This window comes from Erythrolamprus reginae, chromosome 6 (assembly GCF_031021105.1).
Source record: "Erythrolamprus reginae isolate rEryReg1 chromosome 6, rEryReg1.hap1, whole genome shotgun sequence".
NCBI lineage: Eukaryota > Metazoa > Chordata > Lepidosauria > Squamata > Dipsadidae > Erythrolamprus > Erythrolamprus reginae.
The window spans coordinates 2,556,193-2,574,672 of NC_091955.1; the positions used below are offsets into that span (position 1 = coordinate 2,556,193).

The following is an 18,480-nucleotide window of genomic DNA, read 5'->3' on the forward strand; positions in this document are numbered from 1 at the left end:
AGAATTCTCCAGCCAGTATAGCTGGCTATAGAATTCTGGGAGTTGCAGTCCACAAGTCTTAAACTTGCCAAGTTTGGGGACCCCTGCCATAGATAGTCAGGAGATATGAGTAACGGTTCAGTTATACAAACCAGATACATTAAATTGTATAAAATAATATTTACTTTAGCAAATATCGTAGTCAAGTTAAACAGACTTGTCATACACAGTCAAATCAGTCAATAACTCTCGATACATTAACAATACTACAAGCCTTCCTTGAACAGCTTACAAATACATAAACCATCATGGAACACACAGTTCTTACTACAGCAGTCACAATGAATCGGCAATACCAAACAGAGAAATAACAGAGACACCCAGAGAGAATGATGCTTCTGGCTCCCTCTTGTGGCAATTCTCCACACTAACTCTTAAAGCTATAGTGGGTGGGTAGGTAGGTGGATGGATAGATAGATAGATAGATAGATAGATAGATAGATAGATAGATAGATAGATAGATAGATAGATAGATAGATGATAAAGAGACAGATGGATGGATAATAGACAGACAAATTAATGTAGACAGAAAGATAGATTAGATGGATGGATGGATGGATAGAGATAGATGATAAATGGATAGACAGACAGACTGACTGACTGACAGACAGTTGGATAATAGACAGATAAAGGTAGGTAGGTAGGTAGATAGATAGATAGATAGATAGATAGATAGATTAGATAGATAGATTAGATAGATAGATAGATAGATAGATAGATAGATAGATAGATAGATAGATAGATAGATAGATAGATAGATAGATAGATAGATAGATAGATAGATAGATAGATAGAAGATGAGAAATAGAGATGGATGGATGGACGGATGGATGGATGGATAGATGTGTTCTTACAATTTTATTGTTCGGAACCTAAGCTTTGTAAAATTTAGGGAGTAGGTGGCATGCACCAAATGGGTTAATAAATGAATTATATAATACATTGTGTGCTCCCCCCCCATTTTTGGTTAAGAAATGTGTTCCCACAACCGTTTGAATAAAAATAAAAATAAGATCTGCTTGTCCTCGTCTCAAGAGCCCCTTGCAAAAGGAATAGTGGAGGTACTCAAACCAGATGAAAGATTGCAACCTGCCATTTTCATCACCAGCAGAAAACATCTGTCAGACTTTATTATCTTTTAAATCAAGCACATCTCATAGCAGATGCAAACAGACACTTTATTAGGGAATGAGTCACTGCCATCCAGGGATTGAATTCCTGTTGCTAAAATGTATTTCTAATGTGTTTCTCCTCTTCTCCTTCCTCCTTCTCTTCTCCTTCCTCTTCCTCCTCCTCCTCCTCCTCCTCCTCCTCCTCCTCCTCCTCCTCCTCCTTCTTCTTCCTCCTCCTCCAGAATCCCTTATAGGGTGGAGTCTGGGCAACTGAATGGAGCTAGCAGAATGTTTTACTGGCCCACTGCCCTTCTGTTGCCAATGAGGAGTTTTGTTCAGCAGATATATTCTCATGGTGCCCACAGAGAGAAATATCTATCTCTACCTAGGATCGAACTCTCAGCCTCCTGATATTGAGGCGATAGCTCCACCTCTAGGCCACTACACCACATAACTTGATGATGATGATGTACAGTGGACTGAATTTCATGTTTAATGAATAAAAGAGATGATAATAATAATGGTGGTGTTGGTGGTGGTGATGATGATGATGTAATAATGGTCCCAGTGTGCTTTAGTGGAATGGTCTTTTTAACCTGCAGATACTTCTTGACCTACAACAGTTTTCATTTAATGACTGTTCAAAGTTACAACATCAATGAAAAAAATTGAATAATATTTTTAATGCTTAGGACCGCGGTTGCATCCTTATGGTCAGGTGGTCAAAATTCAGATGCTTAGCAACTGACTCTTATTTATGATGGTCGCAGCATCTTGGGGTCACGTGGTCCCCTTTGGCGACCTTCTGACAAGCAGGGGGATTCCAGATTCATTTAACAACCATTTTGCTAATTTAATACCTGGAGGGATTGTGATGAGAACGTTTAGTAGATTAGGTTAGCATATTGTAGGTTAGTACATTGTACGTAACCTACTTGGGTGTTGCCATACAGTAAACATAGAAACATAGAAGAAGGACAGCAGAAAAAGACCTCATGGTCCATCTAGTCTGCCCTTATACTATTTTTTGTATTTTATCTTACAATGGATATATGTTTATCCCAGGCATGTTTAAATTCAGTTACTGTGGATTGACCAACCATGTCTGCTGGAAGTTTGTTCCAAGGATCTACCACTCTTTCAGTAAAATAATATTTTCTCATGTTGCCTTTGATCTTTACCCCAACTAACTTCAGATTGAGCCCCCTTGTTCTTGTGTTCGCTTTCCTATTAAAAACACTTCCCTCCTGAACCTTATTTAACCCTTTAACATAATTAAATGTTTCGATCATGCCCCCCCTTTTCCTTCTGTCTTCCAGACTATACAGATTGAGTTCATTAAGTCTTTCCTGATACATTTTATACTTAAGACCTTCCACCATTCTTGTAGCCCATCTTTGGACCCGTTCAATTTTGTCAATATCTTTTTGTAGGGGAGGTCTCCAGAACTGAACACAGTACTCCAAATGTGGTCTCACCAGCGCTCTATATAAGGGGATCACAATCTCCCTCTTCCTGCTTGTTATACCTCTAGCTATGCAGCCAAGCATCCTACTTGCTTTTCCTACCGCCCGACCACACTGCTCACCCATTTTGAGACTGTCAGAAATCACTACCCCTAAATCCTTCTCTTCTGAAGTTTTTGCTAACACAGAACTGCCAATACAATACTCAGATTGAGTATTCCTTTTCCCCAAGTACATTATTTTACATTTGGAAACATTAAACTGCAGTTTCCATTAAACTTACAATGTTAGTCTGTAAAATATAAAGACTGTACCTTTAAGGAAATATTACTGTTTGGCCAGAAGAGGGCACCAACACCGTTCCCTTTGGGGGGGAGTTACTTTGTTAGAGATATATTTTGCTGTGAGCTGTATTCTTGCTGTGTGCGTGGTTTGTAAACTATTAGAGAATTATATTGTTGATTCTGTACATTTGTAAATAATAATATTGTTGTATATTCATTGATACTAAATCTGAGTCATTGTCTGGCTAACCCACATTACCTACACCACAACTCTGCTTAATGTGTGTTGAAGGTTTCGTACCGAGGCGTACTAACAGAAAGGCCGTAAAGTAAGGCAGAACTTGCTTAGCAAAAGTTTCACTTAGCAGCAAAGATGGGCTCATTGGCGGTCGTAATCCGAGCACTTCCTGTAATGTGTTTTCTCGACAAATCGCTTCTGCCATTTTGCACTCGGATTTTTTTAGAAAAAACACAAATGATGTATGAGGAGAAAACTCTTTGGATCTTAAAAACCCCTGAAAATACTACGGTGGACGTAATTTAAATGATAACCTTTTCCACCTTTCGCCGTTCCAGGTAACAATGGCCGTAACATGTCGGCGTAACCAGACGTAGCTGCAAACATGACCTGACGCTTCAAAGATTGTCTGCATGGCCCTCAGGTGATCCAGGTGAGACGATGGAGCTGAAAGTTTGGGTCGATGGAGTCCAAAGGATCGTTTGTGGAGTCACGGAAGTTACGACGTGCCAGGAAGTGGTGATAGCGCTTGCCCAGGCTATAGGTGAGTTTACGCTCCTGACATTTATACTTGGAGGTGAGCGGGGAGGGCCTGGGGATGTGTTCCACCCATTGCTCGCTCCGCTCTCGCACATGCGTGCACCCCCTCATGCAATTTCACTTCCACGCATACGCCGAAGGAGAATTCGGCCCCAAACACAGCTAAGGAGCTGATCAGTTGTGCTTCAAGGGAGTTAGAAACAAACAAATACAGTGGAACCTCGACATATGAGCAGCTCTACTTACGAGCTACTCGAGATAAGAGCTGGGAGGGGAGCGACATTTTTGTTCGCCTCCCGAGCTCACATTCGGGATACGAGCGCCAAGGAGCTGTCTCCTGAAGCCGAACACTAACTTCCGCTTTCGGCTTCAGGAGACAGCTCCTTGGCGCTCGTATCCCGCGTGTTTTAAAAGGTTGCAGCCGGCCTGGGGGGCTCGGGGGGGTGCTGGCAAGCCCCCCAGGCCGGCTGCAACCTTTTAAAACACGCGCGCTGCTTCGCAGCTGTCTGCTGAATCCGAACGCGGAAGTTAGCGTTCCGGATTCAGCAGACAGCTGCGAAGCGGCGCGGGTGTTTTAAAACGTGGCAGCCGGCCTGGGGGGCTTGGGGGCTTCCCCCCGAGCCCCCCAGGCCGGCTGCCACATTTTAAAACACGCGCGCTGCTTCGCAGCTGTCTCTGAACGCTAACTTCCGCGTTCGGCGGCAGCGGTTTTTTTTTGTTGTTGCACGGATTAATTGACTTTACATTGTTTCCTATGGGAAACAATGTTTCGTCATACGAGCGTTCCGACTTACGAGCCTCCTTCCGGAACCAATTAGTCTCGTAAGTCGGGGTTCTACTGTATAGAAGATTGACGGCAGAAAAAGACCTCATGGTCCATCTAGTCCGCTCTTATACTATTTCCTGTGTTTTATCTTAGGATGGATCTAGGTTTATCCCAGGCATGTTTACATTCAGATACTGTGGATTTACTGACCACGTCTGCTGGAAGTTTGTTCCAAGCATCTACTCCTCTTTCCATAAAATAATATTTTCTGATGTTGCTTCTGATTTTTCCCCCAACTGAACTCAATTTGTGCCCCCTTGTTCTTGGGTTCACTTTCCTATGAAAAACACTTCCCTCCTGAACCTTATTTAACCCTTGAACATATTTAAATGTTTCGATCCTGTCCCCCCTTTTCCTTCTGTCCTCCAGACTAGGCAGATGGAGTTCATGGAGTCTTTCCTGATCAGTTTTATGCTTAAGACCCTCCACCACTTTTGTAGCCCATCTTTGGACCCGTTCAATTTGTTCCATCTCTTTTTGTAGGTGAGGTCTCCAGAACTGAATACAGTATTATCCCAAATGTGGTCTCACCAACGCTCTATATAGCGGGATCACAATCTCCCTCTTCCTGCTTGTTATACCTCTACGGAGGTGTCTACGGAGAGGGGCGACATACAAATCAAATAAATAAATAAATAAAACAGGGAGGGAGGGAAGATAGGGAGGAAGGATGGATGGATGGATGGAAGGAGGGAGAGAGGGAAGAAAGATAGGAAGGAAGGAAGGAAGGAGGGAGGGAAGAAAGATAGGGAGGGAGGGAGGAAGGGAAGGAGGGAGGGAAGAAAGATAGGAAGGAAGGAGGGAAGGAAGGCTGGAGGGAGGGAGGGAGGGAAGAAAGATAGGGAGGATGGATGGATGGATGGAAGGAGGGAGAGAGGGAAGAAAGATAGGAAGGAAGGAAGGAGGGAGGGAAGAAAGATAGGGAGGAAGGATGGATGGATGGATGGATGGAAGGAGGGAGAGAGGGAAGAAAGATAGGTAGGAAGGAAGGAAGGAGGGAGGGAGGGAAGAAAGATAGGGAGGGAGGGAGGAAGGGAGGGAAGGAGGGAGGGAAGAAAGATAGGAAGGAAGGAGGGAAGGAAGGCTGGAGGGAGAGAAGGAGGGAGGGAGGGAAGAAAGATAGGAAGGAAGGATGGAGGGAGGGAGGGAAAAAGTTAGGAAGGAGGGAGGGAAGGAAGGAAGGAATAGCACTTACCTGTATGTACTACTTCATGGTGCTTTTACAGCCCTCTCTAAGCAGTTTACCTTCCTAAGATCTGTCCCCATTTTGAATTTTAAACCCTTTTGATTTTGAAAAGCCCTACTTCTAAGTCAGCACAGCGTTTGCACTGAGCTCAGAATAACTTCAAGGCTCCCTGGTGGGGGAGCAACTGTTTTGAATGCAACAGGGTCTTGCAGTGAGCTTGCAAAGTTCTGTATTCAAAATGTTTTCTCAGTATTCTTGGAGTGGAGACCAGCCTTCCCTACGTTTTTAACAATAAACATTTGAGAATTTTCAAGGTTTGGCAGATGGGAAGGTTGTCTCTTGTATCCTGGACGTCACCCAAGTCTGATGAACAAGGCTCCGGTCCTCATTATGATCTAGAGAGGAATTATCGAGTCTGTTACCTGCACCTCTATAACTGTCTGCTTCGGTTCTGCAACCCAACAAGACCGACACGGACTTCAGAGGAGAATCAGAACTGCAGAAAAAAACATGGCTGCCAACCTGCCTTCCATTGAGGACTGAGTCAAAAAGAGGGCCGTGAAAATATTGACTGACCCCTCGCATTCTGGACATCAACTGTTTCAACTCCAACCCTCAAAATGAGGCTTCAGAGCACTGCACACCAAGACAACTAGACACAAGAACAGTTTTTTCCCAAACACCAGCACTCTGCTAAACAAATAATTCCCTCAACACTGTCAAACTATTTACTAAGGCTGCATTACTATTACTATTAGTCTTCTCATCGTTCACATCACCCATCTCCTCCCACTTAGGACTGTAGGACTGTAACTTGTTGGTTGTATCCTTATGATTTTTTCTTTTATGTACACTGAGAATTTTTGCAACAAAAACAAATTCCTTGTGTTTCCAATCACACTTGGCCAATAAAGAATTCTATTCCATTCTATTCTATTCTATTCTATTCTATTCTGTATTTTCTATTTTCTATTCTAATTCTTATTCTGTTCCATTCCATTCCACATTCTATTCTATTCTATTCCACTACATTCTGTTCTGCCGGGCTCTCTGGTAGGAGCCTCCCGAAAATTCAAGGGTACAAATTTCAGACACACACACGTTTGAAAATTCAAAACAGTGTTCTTTATCACAAAATTCAAAATAAACTAAGCACCCTTTTTGTATTGCAAAGAGCACTCGTCCCAAAACAACCGGGTAGTCTGTACAATTTCCCTTAAGCAGTCATTAAGTACTTAGCTAGCAGCTGTGAAGAAACTTCACACCCCTTCTTCTTCCAAGGAAGTGAGACACACACACACACATTACTCTGCTTTGTTTTCCAAGGCGTGAAAAAGCAACAAAGTCCAGAAAACACAGGATTCCTGACCAACTCTGATCAAATATTTTTCCACAATGGCCAAACCCACATGCTGCTATTTATAGCAGCAGCCCTAATTACTGGAGCCCCACCGAAACACAGGTGGCCTCCCTTATTTCCTTTAATATGTTCTTACTTGGCCTCTTCTACGCATAATTCTGCGCTTGCGTGGATCCAAAATGTCATCATCTGAACCAAGGGAAGATAAGGGAGATTGACTGCCTGGGCTGTGTGCCAAGCCCTCCTCTGCCGAGTCGCTCCCACCTTCTTCTTCGTCCGAGGAAACTGAACTCTGAACTGATTCTGTCGGAAATAACAGAGGCCTGTGACATGTTGAAGTTTCCCCTGCATCCACTTCCCCATTCCCTGGGGCAGGAGCTGGGCCAAAGCCAACCACAACACCTTCCATATTTTCTATTCTATTCTATTCATCCATTAACTTCTAATATATAATTTGTATATTAATATATAAATATATATATAATTTAACCTTTAATTATGTATTTCTATCAATCATTCTTAACTCAATGTTTCACTTTGCACCTATTAGTTCCGTCCTCAGTCTGCTATTCTATATCTCTTTACACGCCCCTCCCTCTTTCTCCCTCTCTTCTATCTACCTTCTTATTCCTTCTCTCCATTTTCCTTCTTCCTTCCACTCTTTCTCTTCTCCCTTCAACTTTTTACTTACTCTTTCTCCCTCTTTTTGCCCCTTTTTAAAGAATTATTAACAGTTTGATCCCCAAGCTACCTAGACCCGATCAAGAAATAAACTCCAACAAAGATTTTAAATAACTTTATTTAATATGCACTACTAAAGAACCTTGCAAGTCTATTCTGCTTTATTTATTTCTCTTCCTAGGTGGAGTTTTTACAACGTAAACATTGGATTCGACTTGAACGAAAAACATTCTTTGATCTAGTTTCATGATGAAAAACTGCTTTACCCCTGCAGTAATTTTAATTGTTACAGAGTGAATTTTATACGTGCCCCATCAATATGTTTTGTAAATATGGCTTTTTAATTTGCAGAGTGGGTCGGTGCTGATGTAGATTCGGGTTAAATTATCACAAACTGCTTTCACGGTTGCATTAAATCATTTGTTGATGTTAAGGAAGTGATTATTTATATATATATATTCTATGCCTCATCCATACGCTGTTTGATGTGGCTTGTTAGTTTTGCAAAGTGGTAGTGCTAATGCAGTTTCCATTAAGTTACCATAAACTAATTTACCGGTGGAGTAAATACTTTGATTATCCAACAAACTTTTAAAATTTCTGTCTGGTGTTCTTGTGGTGCGATACCGCCCTCTGCTGACTCTTCCCTGTCATTGCAATGACTTACAACCTCAAATCAACATATTTAAAGATTTCGATCAGGTCCCCCCTTTCCCTTCTGTCCTCCAGACTATACAGATTGAGTTCATTGAGTCTTTCCTGATACGTTTTATGCTTCAGACCTTCCACCATTCTTGTAGCCTGTCTTTGGACCCGTTCAATTTTATCAATATTTTTTTGTAGGCGAGGTCTCCAGAACTGGACACAGTATTATTCCAAATGTGGTCTCACCAGCGCTCTATACAGTGGGATCACAATCTCCCTCTTCCTGCTTGTGATACCTCTAGCTATGCAGCCAAGCATTCTACTTGCTTTCCCTACCGCCTGACCACACTGCTCACCCATTTGGAGACTGTCCGAAATCACTACCTCTAAATCCTTCCCTTCTGAAGTTTTTGCTAACGCAGAAATGCCAATACAATATTTCTCCATATTTCATTTTCTTTTGTAAAAACCACTCATATAATAAATTCCATGTTTTATAATATTCCGAATCTTCTTTTTCCTTTAGTTCAATAGTCAATTTATCCATTTCTGCACAATCCAAAATCTTTTTAATTACAGTGGTACCTACAAATGCCTCTACTTACGAACTTTTCTAGATAAGAACCAGGTGTTCAGGATTCTCAACAATCTTCTTCTCAAGACCAATTATATGTTTGGTTCTTGAGGACTCCGAGTCCTCAGAGAGGGGTGGCATACAAGTCTAATAAATAAGAAGAAGAAGAATTTTCCATTTACAAACCGAAGCCTCCGAAACTGTAGCCAGAAAAGGCAGGGAGAAGCCTCCATGGGGCCACTCTGGCAATCTCCTGGGAGGAAATAGGGCAGGAAAAGGCAAGGAGAAGCCTCTGTGGGGCCTCTCTAGGAATCTCCTGGGAGGAAACAGGGCCAGAAAAGATGTGGAGAAGCCTCCGTGGGGCCTCTCTAGGAATCTCCTGGGAGGAAATAGGGCAGGAAAAGGCAAGGAGAAGCCTCTGTGGGGCCTCTCTAGGAATCTCTTGGGAGGAAACAGGGCCAGAAAAGATGGGGAGAAGCCTCCGTGGGGCCTCTCTAGGAATCTCCTGGGAGGAAACAGGGCCAGAAAAGATGTGGAGAAGCCTCCGTGGGGCCTCTCTAGGAATCTCCTGGGAGGAAATAGGGCTGGAAAAGGCAAGGAGAAGCCTCTGTGGGGCCTCTCTAGGAATCTCCTGGGAGGAAACAGGGCCAGAAAAGATGGGGAGAAGCCTCCGTGGGGCCTCTCTAGCAATCTCCTAGGAGGAAACAGGGCTGGAAAAGGCAGGGAGAAGCCTCCGTGGGGCCTCTCTAGGAATCTCCTGGGAGGAAACAGGGCCAGAAAAGATGTGGAGAAGCCTCCGTGGGGCCTCTCTAGGAATCTCCTGGGAGGAAACAGGGCTGGAAAAGGCAGGGAGAAGCCTCTGTGGGGCCTCTCTAGGAATCTCCTGGGAGGAAACAGGGCCAGAAAAAATGGGGAGAAGCCTCTGTGGGGCCTCTCTAGGAATCTCCTGGGAGGAAACAGGGCCATAAAAAATGGGGAGAAGCCTCTGTGGGGCCTCTCTAGGAGTCTCCTGGGAGGAAACAGGGCCTCCACCCTCCCTGTGGTATCCCCAAACGCACGCATTATTTGCTTTTACATTGATTCCTATGGGGAAAATTGCTTCTTCTTACAAACTTTTCTACTTAAGATCCTGGTCTTGGAATGAATTAAGTTCATAAGTAGAGGTACCACTGTATTTTGCTTTGGATTGGTATTACGCCTTCTTTGTTTCCATGTCCTTATTTCTTTTCTTTTTTGTTACAGGTCGTACAGGGAGATACACCCTGATAGAGAAATGGCGGGATACAGAGAGGCATTTAGCGCCTCACGAAAACCCGATCATTTCTCTGAACAAATGGGGCCAACACGCCAGCGACGTGCAGCTCGTCTTACGACGCACAGGGCCATCGCTGAGCGAGCGGCCGACCTCAGACAGCATCGCTCGGATCCCAGAAAGGACTTTGTACCGGCAAAGCTTACCGCCGTTGGCTAAGCTCCGGCCTCAGAATGACAAGTCGATCAAACGGAGGGAGCCCAAACGGAAATCGTTGACGTTCACCGGCGGGGCCAAAGGCCTGATGGACATTTTCGGGAAGAGCAAAGAGTCTGAGTTCAAGCAGAAGGTCCTCCACTGCAAGACGACGGCGGACGAGCTGAAGAAGCTCGTCCGTCTGCAGACGGAGAAGCTGCAGACGGTGGAGAAACAGCTGGACTCGAGCGAGGCCGAGATCCGCTACTGGGAGCAGAAGTTCAGCTTCAGCCTGGAGGACAAAATCGTCAAGCTGGAGCAGAAGCTGAAGCGGAACGAGGTGGAGATTGAGGAGGAGGAGTTCTGGGAGAACGAGCTCCAGATCGAGCAGGAGAACGAGAAGCAGCTGAAGGAGCAATTCCAGGAGACCCGGCAGCGGGTGGCGGACTGCGAGAGCCGGCTGAGGGACTACGTGGCCCAGATCCGCCACATGGAAAGTGGCCTGGAGGCAGAAAAATTGCAGCGGGAAGTCCAGGAGGCGCAAGTCAACGAGGAGGAAGTCCGAGGGAAGATCGACAAAGTCAGAGGGGAACTCGACCTTCACGGCCAGCAAAGCCTCCGGCTGGAAAACGGCCTCAAAGCCGTGGAGCGGTCTCTCGGGCAGGCGACCAAGCGGTTACAGGTGGGATCCGTTTATTCGACTTGGAATGTTTTATTTGTTTATTACAGTGGTTCTCAACCTTTCTAACGCCGCAACCCCTTAATAATAATAATAATAATTTATTGGATTTGTATGCCGCCCCTCTCCGTAGACTCGTAGAGTTCCTCATGTTGTGGTGACCCCCAACCATAAATCTAGCACCAATTCTCCCAATAGAGCTTTAAGCTGATTGGCAGGAAGGTCAGAGGGACACCCCCACTGTCAGCGCCTGATTGGTCGGATTGTAAAATTACATTCTAAGGTGCCAGAATAGAAGCCTTAGCTCTTAACACCAGGGGAAATGTTGTCTTTTCCTGTGGTCTTAGGCAACCCCTGTGAAATGGTCATTCGACCCCCAAAGGGGTCCCCATCCCCAGGTTGAGAACACTGGTTTATTGTCAAGGTTCCAAATAATACATTCCCAATAATGAGAGAAATACAAAGAGAAATGAAGAGAAGGGGAAATAAAGAGAAAAAGAGAAAAGCATTGTTCTCCGACTCCTTTTGCTGCGGTAGAATAAGATAATAAAACATAAACTTTTTACTTTTACATAATAATACATATCAGGGGGTCCCCTAAGTGCTGGCCTTGGCCCACCATCAAGAGAATCATGCTCTCTGGCTCCCTCTTGTGGCAATTTGCAACACTACCTCTTAAAGCTATAGTACAGTGATGGCGAACCTTTGTTTCCTCGGGTGCCGAAAGAGTGTGCATGTGTGCTATGGCATATGTGTGAGTGCCCACACCCATAATTCAATGCCTGGGGAGGGCAATGCCCGGAGGCCCTCTGGAGGCTGGAAATGGCCTGTTCCCCAGCTTCTGGTGGCCCCAGTAGGCTCGTGTTTGGGCCCTCCCCAGGTTCCAAAGGCTTCCCTGGAGACAGGGGAAGGTAAAAATGCCCTCTCCCACCCCACCCAAAACGCCCTCCCAGAGCCTCTATGAGAGCCAAAAATCAGCTGGCTGGCACACACACATGCACGTTGGAGCGGAGCTTAGGCCAACAGCTTACATGCCAGCAGATACGGCTCCGCGTGCCTGCTGGGGCACTTGTGCTATAGGTTCGCCATCACTGCTATAGCATTTCAATACATATTAGCATAGAAACATAGAAACATAGAAGACTGACGGCAGAAAAAGACCTCATGGTCCATCTAGTCTGCCCTTATACTATTTTCTGTATTTTATCTTAGGATCGATCTATGTTTATCCCAGGCATGTTTACATTCAATTACTGTGGATTTACCAACCACGTCTGCTGGAAGTTTGTTCCAAGGATCTACTACTCTTTCAGTAAAATAATATTTTCTCATGTTGCTTTTGATCTTTCCCCCAGCTAACTTCAGATAGTGTCCCCTTGTTCTTGTGTTCACTTTCCTATTAAAAACACTTCCCTCCTGGACCTTATTTAACGCTTTAACATATTTAAATGTTTTGATCATGTCCCCCCTTTCCCTTCTGTCCTCCAGACTATACAGATGGAGTTCATGAAGTCTTTCCTGATACGTTTTATGCTTAAGACCTTCCACCATTCTTGTAGCCCGTCTTTGGACCTGTTCAATTTTGTCAATATCTTTTTGTAGGTGAGGTCTCCAGAACTGAACACAGTATTATTCCAAATGTGGTCTCACCAGCGCTCTATATAGCGGGATCACAATCTCCCTCTTCCTGCTTGTTATTGCATTCATTGTTAGCTTGTTTATATGTTGCAAACCCAACTGTTTTGTACGTAGCACTATCACCATTGGAACAAATTGCCTTCAGAAATTGTGGGTGCTCCATCACTAGAGGTTTTTAACATAAGATTGGCCTGCCCTCTATCAGGAACAATCTCCTGCAAGAGAGCAGAAGGGCAGGACTGGATGACCTCCAAGGGTCCCTTCCAACTCTCTTACCGTCCCTGAACCGGTTTCCCTTTCTTCTCCTCCTTAGGAAAGAGAACAAGAACTGGAGCAGCTGACGAAAGAACTGCGTCAAGTCAACCTCCAACAGTTCATCCAACAGACGGGGACGAAAGTCACGGTCCTTCCGGCTGAGCCCATCGAATTGGAGATGTCACACCCAGAGCTTGAGAAAGGTATATTTTGAGATTAACCGCACCAAGGGGTGGGTTCCACTGGCCTTCGTCGCCAGTTCGCATGGCGACATTTCGCGCTCCTTCACTTGATTTCACTTCCACGCATGTTCAAAACAGATCTTAGGAGGGATCTGTTGAGAGTTCACCCTTGGTTTTTTGAGGGTCACGGAGCAATGCCAGGGGGGCACATGACCCCAGGGAATGTGATTTTTTTGCAGCAGGGAGTAAGAGGTGTGTCCTACTTGATACTTTTACCGGTACCTCTGTCGCGTTCCTCAGAGTTGTGTCCAGAGCAGCCCCTTCTAAAAAAGAAATATCTCAGAAGTTCAATCAAATGTCTCAAGCTTGTGGGACATTTTCTTTTAGAATGGGCTTCCCTGGACACATCGCCAAGGAATGGGATGCAGGTAGTGGTACAAACATCAGGTAGGACTCGCGTTGATGTGCAATTTGGAGATAGCGGGGTGGACCACGAGACACACTCGGCGGAGAGTTGGGGGCGCGAAATGTTTACTTCTTCCTGGGGGGGCATAACAGAAAATAATTGAGAAGACTTGTGTTAAGGTAACCGTGTTTGAAGACTTGGTACTAATCTGGTTCTCCTCCCACAGAACCCGTCTTTCAAACCAGCTCCCTCAAACGCCCGAGTTCCTCCCGACAGCTTCCCAGCAATCTTCGGATCTTGCAGAACCCATTGTCCTCTGGGTTTAACCCCGAGGGTATTTACGTATAACAGCCTCGAGTTCTCCTTCTGCAGCGGACTTTTGAAGGTAACCCAAGAACCGCAGGCTGTTTCCTTCTGCCGGGACTTATGGAGGAAGGAGAAGACCGCCACCAAACTCTGGCATTCGAATAACCTATCCCACTGGGGGAATTTCATTGCCTGTTTTTTTAATACGATCGGCGACAAACGTGGAGTCTCGCGCCGGGCGCTGGATTATACAACGAAGAACAAAACACAATGGTGGAGCCCACGGCGGCCCGAACAGCCATGTTAAAATAGCTTTCTTTGTTTTTCTTTTGTTTTCAATATTATTATTGCTATTTCTGAAGCATAAATATTTCTTAGCAGGCATCCATGGTTGATCAGAGACACCCCTCCCTCCAGGAGCGGGTTGCTACCGATACGGGCCACGCCCTAGCTCCGGTAGTGTGAAAACGGAGCTGCTGTGCAGCTCCGTATCTCTGGCCTGCGCATGCACGCCCCCTTGTGGGAGTTTGCTTCTGTGCATGTGCAGGATGCAAAATTTCACGAGGGGGAGCATGCATGTGTGAGATTTTGGTGCTTTTTTGCTTCTGCACATGTGCGAAAGCAAAGAAAATCGTCGAAATCTCACGGGCACTGGCGTCCTCTCACAAGATGCACAGAAGCAAAATCTCACTCAGATGCGCCCGCGCACACTCGCCAGAGATGCAGAGCTGTACGCGCACCACACCGGTAGCGGAGTGGAACGGCAACTCCCCCACGCCTCTCCCCTAGAAAATGCTCGCTCCCTATGCCAGGGGTATATGGGGAAAGGATGCCCCTTGGATGACCTGTGGACTTCAACACCCAGGATTCTTGAGCCAGCAACGCTGCCATAGGAATCCTGGGAGTTGTAGTCCCTGATGGCTGTCTCTGGAATTCTGGGAGTTGAAGTTCCACAGGTCCTTCGCTTTCCCCCAACTCTCCTCTATGCAGTTAGATTACGATGTGTGAATGTGGGTGTATTGTTTCTCGTCGCAGGTCTTGCTTTAGAGTAGGCCCTGTATTACTCCCTCCCCCCTCCGTGGCTGTTGTTATCTAAGACGCCATTTTGAATCCAGGTCCTCCCTCTGTCCTCCTTCACATCCGCGTAGTATCACTTTACACCGCCTGTTGATAAGAGCGTGGTAGATCTTCTTCCAACCTGTTGCTAGTTGGGGCGTGCGGTAATGAAGGTGGCAGCTCAGGGCGAGGGGACCCCAAATGTTAACGAAAAGATGGCAAACATACAGCCCTCTCCAGCTACTACTAGGTTGCAAGCTTTAGTATGTTTCATAATTGGTCGTACGAGGGAAGTCCACTCCCGTAAGGGGGCTGATGACCACCTGCCTTTCGAAAGAGAGTCGAAGGACAAAAAGTTGGATAAAGTCCTGTTTTTAGGTCAGGTAGAAGTTGGGTTTTGCCCATGACAATGGTGTGAAAAGTGTGTTTGTGTACATGTGTAGGTGCGAGAGAAAGAGAGAGAGTGAGAGAGAGAGAATCTGCCCAGATATGAATGAATGCACAAGAAGATCAAAATACAGTAGTACCCCTAGATACGAGCATAATTGATTCCAGAAGGGAGCTTGTATGTCGAGGCAACTCGTATGTGGAACAAATCGCTTTAGACTTTGTTTTTCACCTCCAAGATAACCAAAAGCAAGGATTCTTGCGCCACCTAGTGGACGCTCGGCTCGTATCCCGAATTTGAGTTCAGGACTAGAACAGAAATGTCTCTCCACTCGTGGCTCGTATCTTGAAATACTCGCATGTAGAGCAGCTCGTATCTAGAGGTACTACTGTAATGTGTTTTGTCACCACAAAATGACTCACAATGTCCAAATGCTTAAAAGAAAAGTTTGTGTTGTGGTGGATTTTCTTTTGTTGTAGCCCTTGTGGGATTGTATTCCTCTTCCTTTTTCTAATAGCCGATGGATTTTCCCACTTAAAGATCCTCAGGCCCGAAACTCCACAGTGTAAGGGTTACAGTTAGCATTTGGACATCTTCTAGATCAATAGCGTTATATGATCCTGAAGTTTATATTTGAGATATTTTGCCATAACGAATACGCCGATCGAGGAACAAAATGCTCTATCTTCAGTCCAATGTCTTGCCAAAGGAATTTCTCACCATTTATTTTGTATTATTATTATTGCCATTAGTATTACTATTATTTTTACCACTACAGTGTTCTTGTATTATAGCCAGGAAAGACACAATCATCCATTTATAATGTGGATTTGTGCCACTTAACAATTTGTCGAGCCAGAAACACCTGTATATGGTAGTTGGCCAATTGCATAACACTCTTGTTTTATTTTTATTTTTTGCAAAACCAGGTCTGTTAGTCCAGATTGGTTTAAGATGTACATAGAATGGATGATAAATGCTCAGGCCATGAGATATAAAATAGCCGGAAATTCCACCCTGATGCCTTGCCTATAGAAAGAAGTATATGCATATATATATATATACAGTATATATATATTTCTATAACTGTTTGCGAAATTATTTCAGTCCCGAATGTGATGCAACTAAAGGAGGTTCTGGAAGAAATGCATTTATTTAAATAAAAGCACATTTATTTCTAATGTAGCTCGTTACCCAGTTACTCCCCAAAATAATAGAATAGGTTTTACCGAAGGAGAATGCATGTCCCAGAATGGTAGAAATAATTAATAATAATAAGCACATAAGTCACCGGTTCATGTTATTTTAGCAGTTAGATTTCTGACCGTTTGAAGTATTATGTCAAACCGAACACGGGGATATTTTTTTTTTGAGTATTTCAGGGCGTTTCTACGTTGCTGAGTATTATGAGAATTATAATTATTCGAAACCTGATGTTCATTTTGATAAGCTGTAAAATCAGAATTGCGCTCCTTTTTTTCTGAGAATAGAGTGATGAAGGAAAGGGTCTTGTTTTCTTAATAACACTTGTGTAATGGAACACATTTACCAATGTTAACTCCAATATTAAGATAATTCACCGTTCGCCCAACAAGCAGAAAATGGGCAAAGGATTCAAAATACACCGGTACATTGTAAAATTTTGTCCAAAAGTTTCATTTCAGCAAAGGAGAAGTTTTGATTTCACCACTAATTTTTTTTTTAAAAAACCTCTTCTTAAATATTTCTCCCCTTTCTTTCTTAGCTATTCTGGATTTTGCTGATCAGATTTCCATTGGAGAAATCTCCTCTTTTCTTCTCCTAGAATTATAACCAAAATTATTATGATTTGACACCATGAAATAAAAGAAAAGATTTGCTGGTGGATGTTGATGGACACGTTGAAAGGACAACTGGTTTGGCAAAGGCGTAGTAGTAGTGCATTTTGCCATGTCTCAATGGTATGTCAACTTCCAGTGGGTCCTAGGACCTCTGCAATGGGTCTTCAGTGTGTATAATCCTCAGATGTGTAAGGTTTCAATTTCTAAAATTTAGCAGTCAGCGAACATTAGTCTAAATTTCTGGGAAGTGCTAAGGTGGAGAATGGCGTGAATGTGGCCCTTCAGCCAAGATTTGCTCCACCCCCAAAAAATGATCCTTTGGGGAGCAGGGATGTTGAAATGCAACCGTTATTGGCTTCACGTTCGTTCAAGTAGTTATTTCATCCAGTGCGAAGTACAAACCGTGAGCTATAACAACTCATTGCAAAAGTTTGAGTTGCGTTGATTGTAACTGCAGTGGGCCCCCTACGAACGCTTCTCCAAACCATCTATAAAGACCTTTGCTGTGAAATTAACCATCTGCCAACATCTGAATATTTCCTTCCGAATTCTTCAAGGAGTAAGTTGAGTTTAACTGGTCGCGGAATTGTCTTAAGCTACAATAGGACGTTCTAAAAAGCGCAGATTAAATCGCTTACTCCGCCTTTAGTCCTTGGAAATTAAAAAGTCCTCAAAGAGATGTACACTGCTCAAAAAAAAATAAAGGGAACACTCAAAGAACCCATCCCAGATCTGAAGGAATGAAATATTCTCATTGAATCCAAAGTTGAATGTGCACAACAGCAGGTGAAGTTGATTGTCCATCAGTGTCGCTTCCTAAGTGGACAGTTTGATTTCACAGACGTTGGATTTACAGTGGTACCTCATCATACAAACTTAATTGGTTCCGGGAGGAGTTTGTAAGGTGAAACGTTTGTAAGACGAAACAATGTTTCCCATAGGAATCAATGTAAAAGCAAATAATGCGTGCAAATCCTTCAGGAAAATCCCAAACTTTAGAAGGGAGGCGAACAGAGGGCAGGGAGGAGCAGCTACAGGGGGCGGGTGGAAGAAGCAAGGCTAGGCTAAAGGGTGAGTGGGAAGGAAGAAAGGCAAGGGGGGCGCCCCTCCCTTTTGTTTTTTCAAAAGACACAGTTTCAGTGCCTCTGCAAGCATGTAAAATCTTTACTCCTCCAAGCTGCCCCTCCCTTTTCTTTCTTAAAAAGAAACCGTTTCAGTGCTTTTGCAAGCATGCAAAATCTTTACTCCTCCAAGCTGCCCCTCCCTTTTCTTTCTTAAAAAGAAACCGTTTCAGTGCTTTTGCAAGCATGCAAAATCTTTACTCCTCCAAGCTGCCCCTCCCTTTTCTTTCT

At 44.3% G+C, this 18,480-nt stretch overlaps 1 protein-coding gene across 1 annotated transcript in view; it reads left to right on the top strand.

Annotated features, from left to right (window-relative positions):
* The window catches only part of RASSF8 (Ras association domain family member 8), an 86,032-nt gene extending 69,029 nt beyond the window's left edge, over window positions 1–17,003 (top strand). Inside the window, exons 2-5 of the mRNA XM_070755040.1 lie at window positions 3,478–3,683; window positions 10,194–11,080; window positions 13,029–13,173; window positions 13,785–17,003. Of these exons, the coding sequence (XP_070611141.1) occupies window positions 3,581–3,683; window positions 10,194–11,080; window positions 13,029–13,173; window positions 13,785–13,906 (1,257 nt within the window). The 5' untranslated portion in view covers window positions 3,478–3,580 and the 3' untranslated portion in view covers window positions 13,907–17,003. The remainder of the gene's footprint in view (window positions 1–3,477; window positions 3,684–10,193; window positions 11,081–13,028; window positions 13,174–13,784) is intronic.
* The last annotated feature ends 1,477 nt before the right edge of the window (window positions 17,004–18,480 follow it).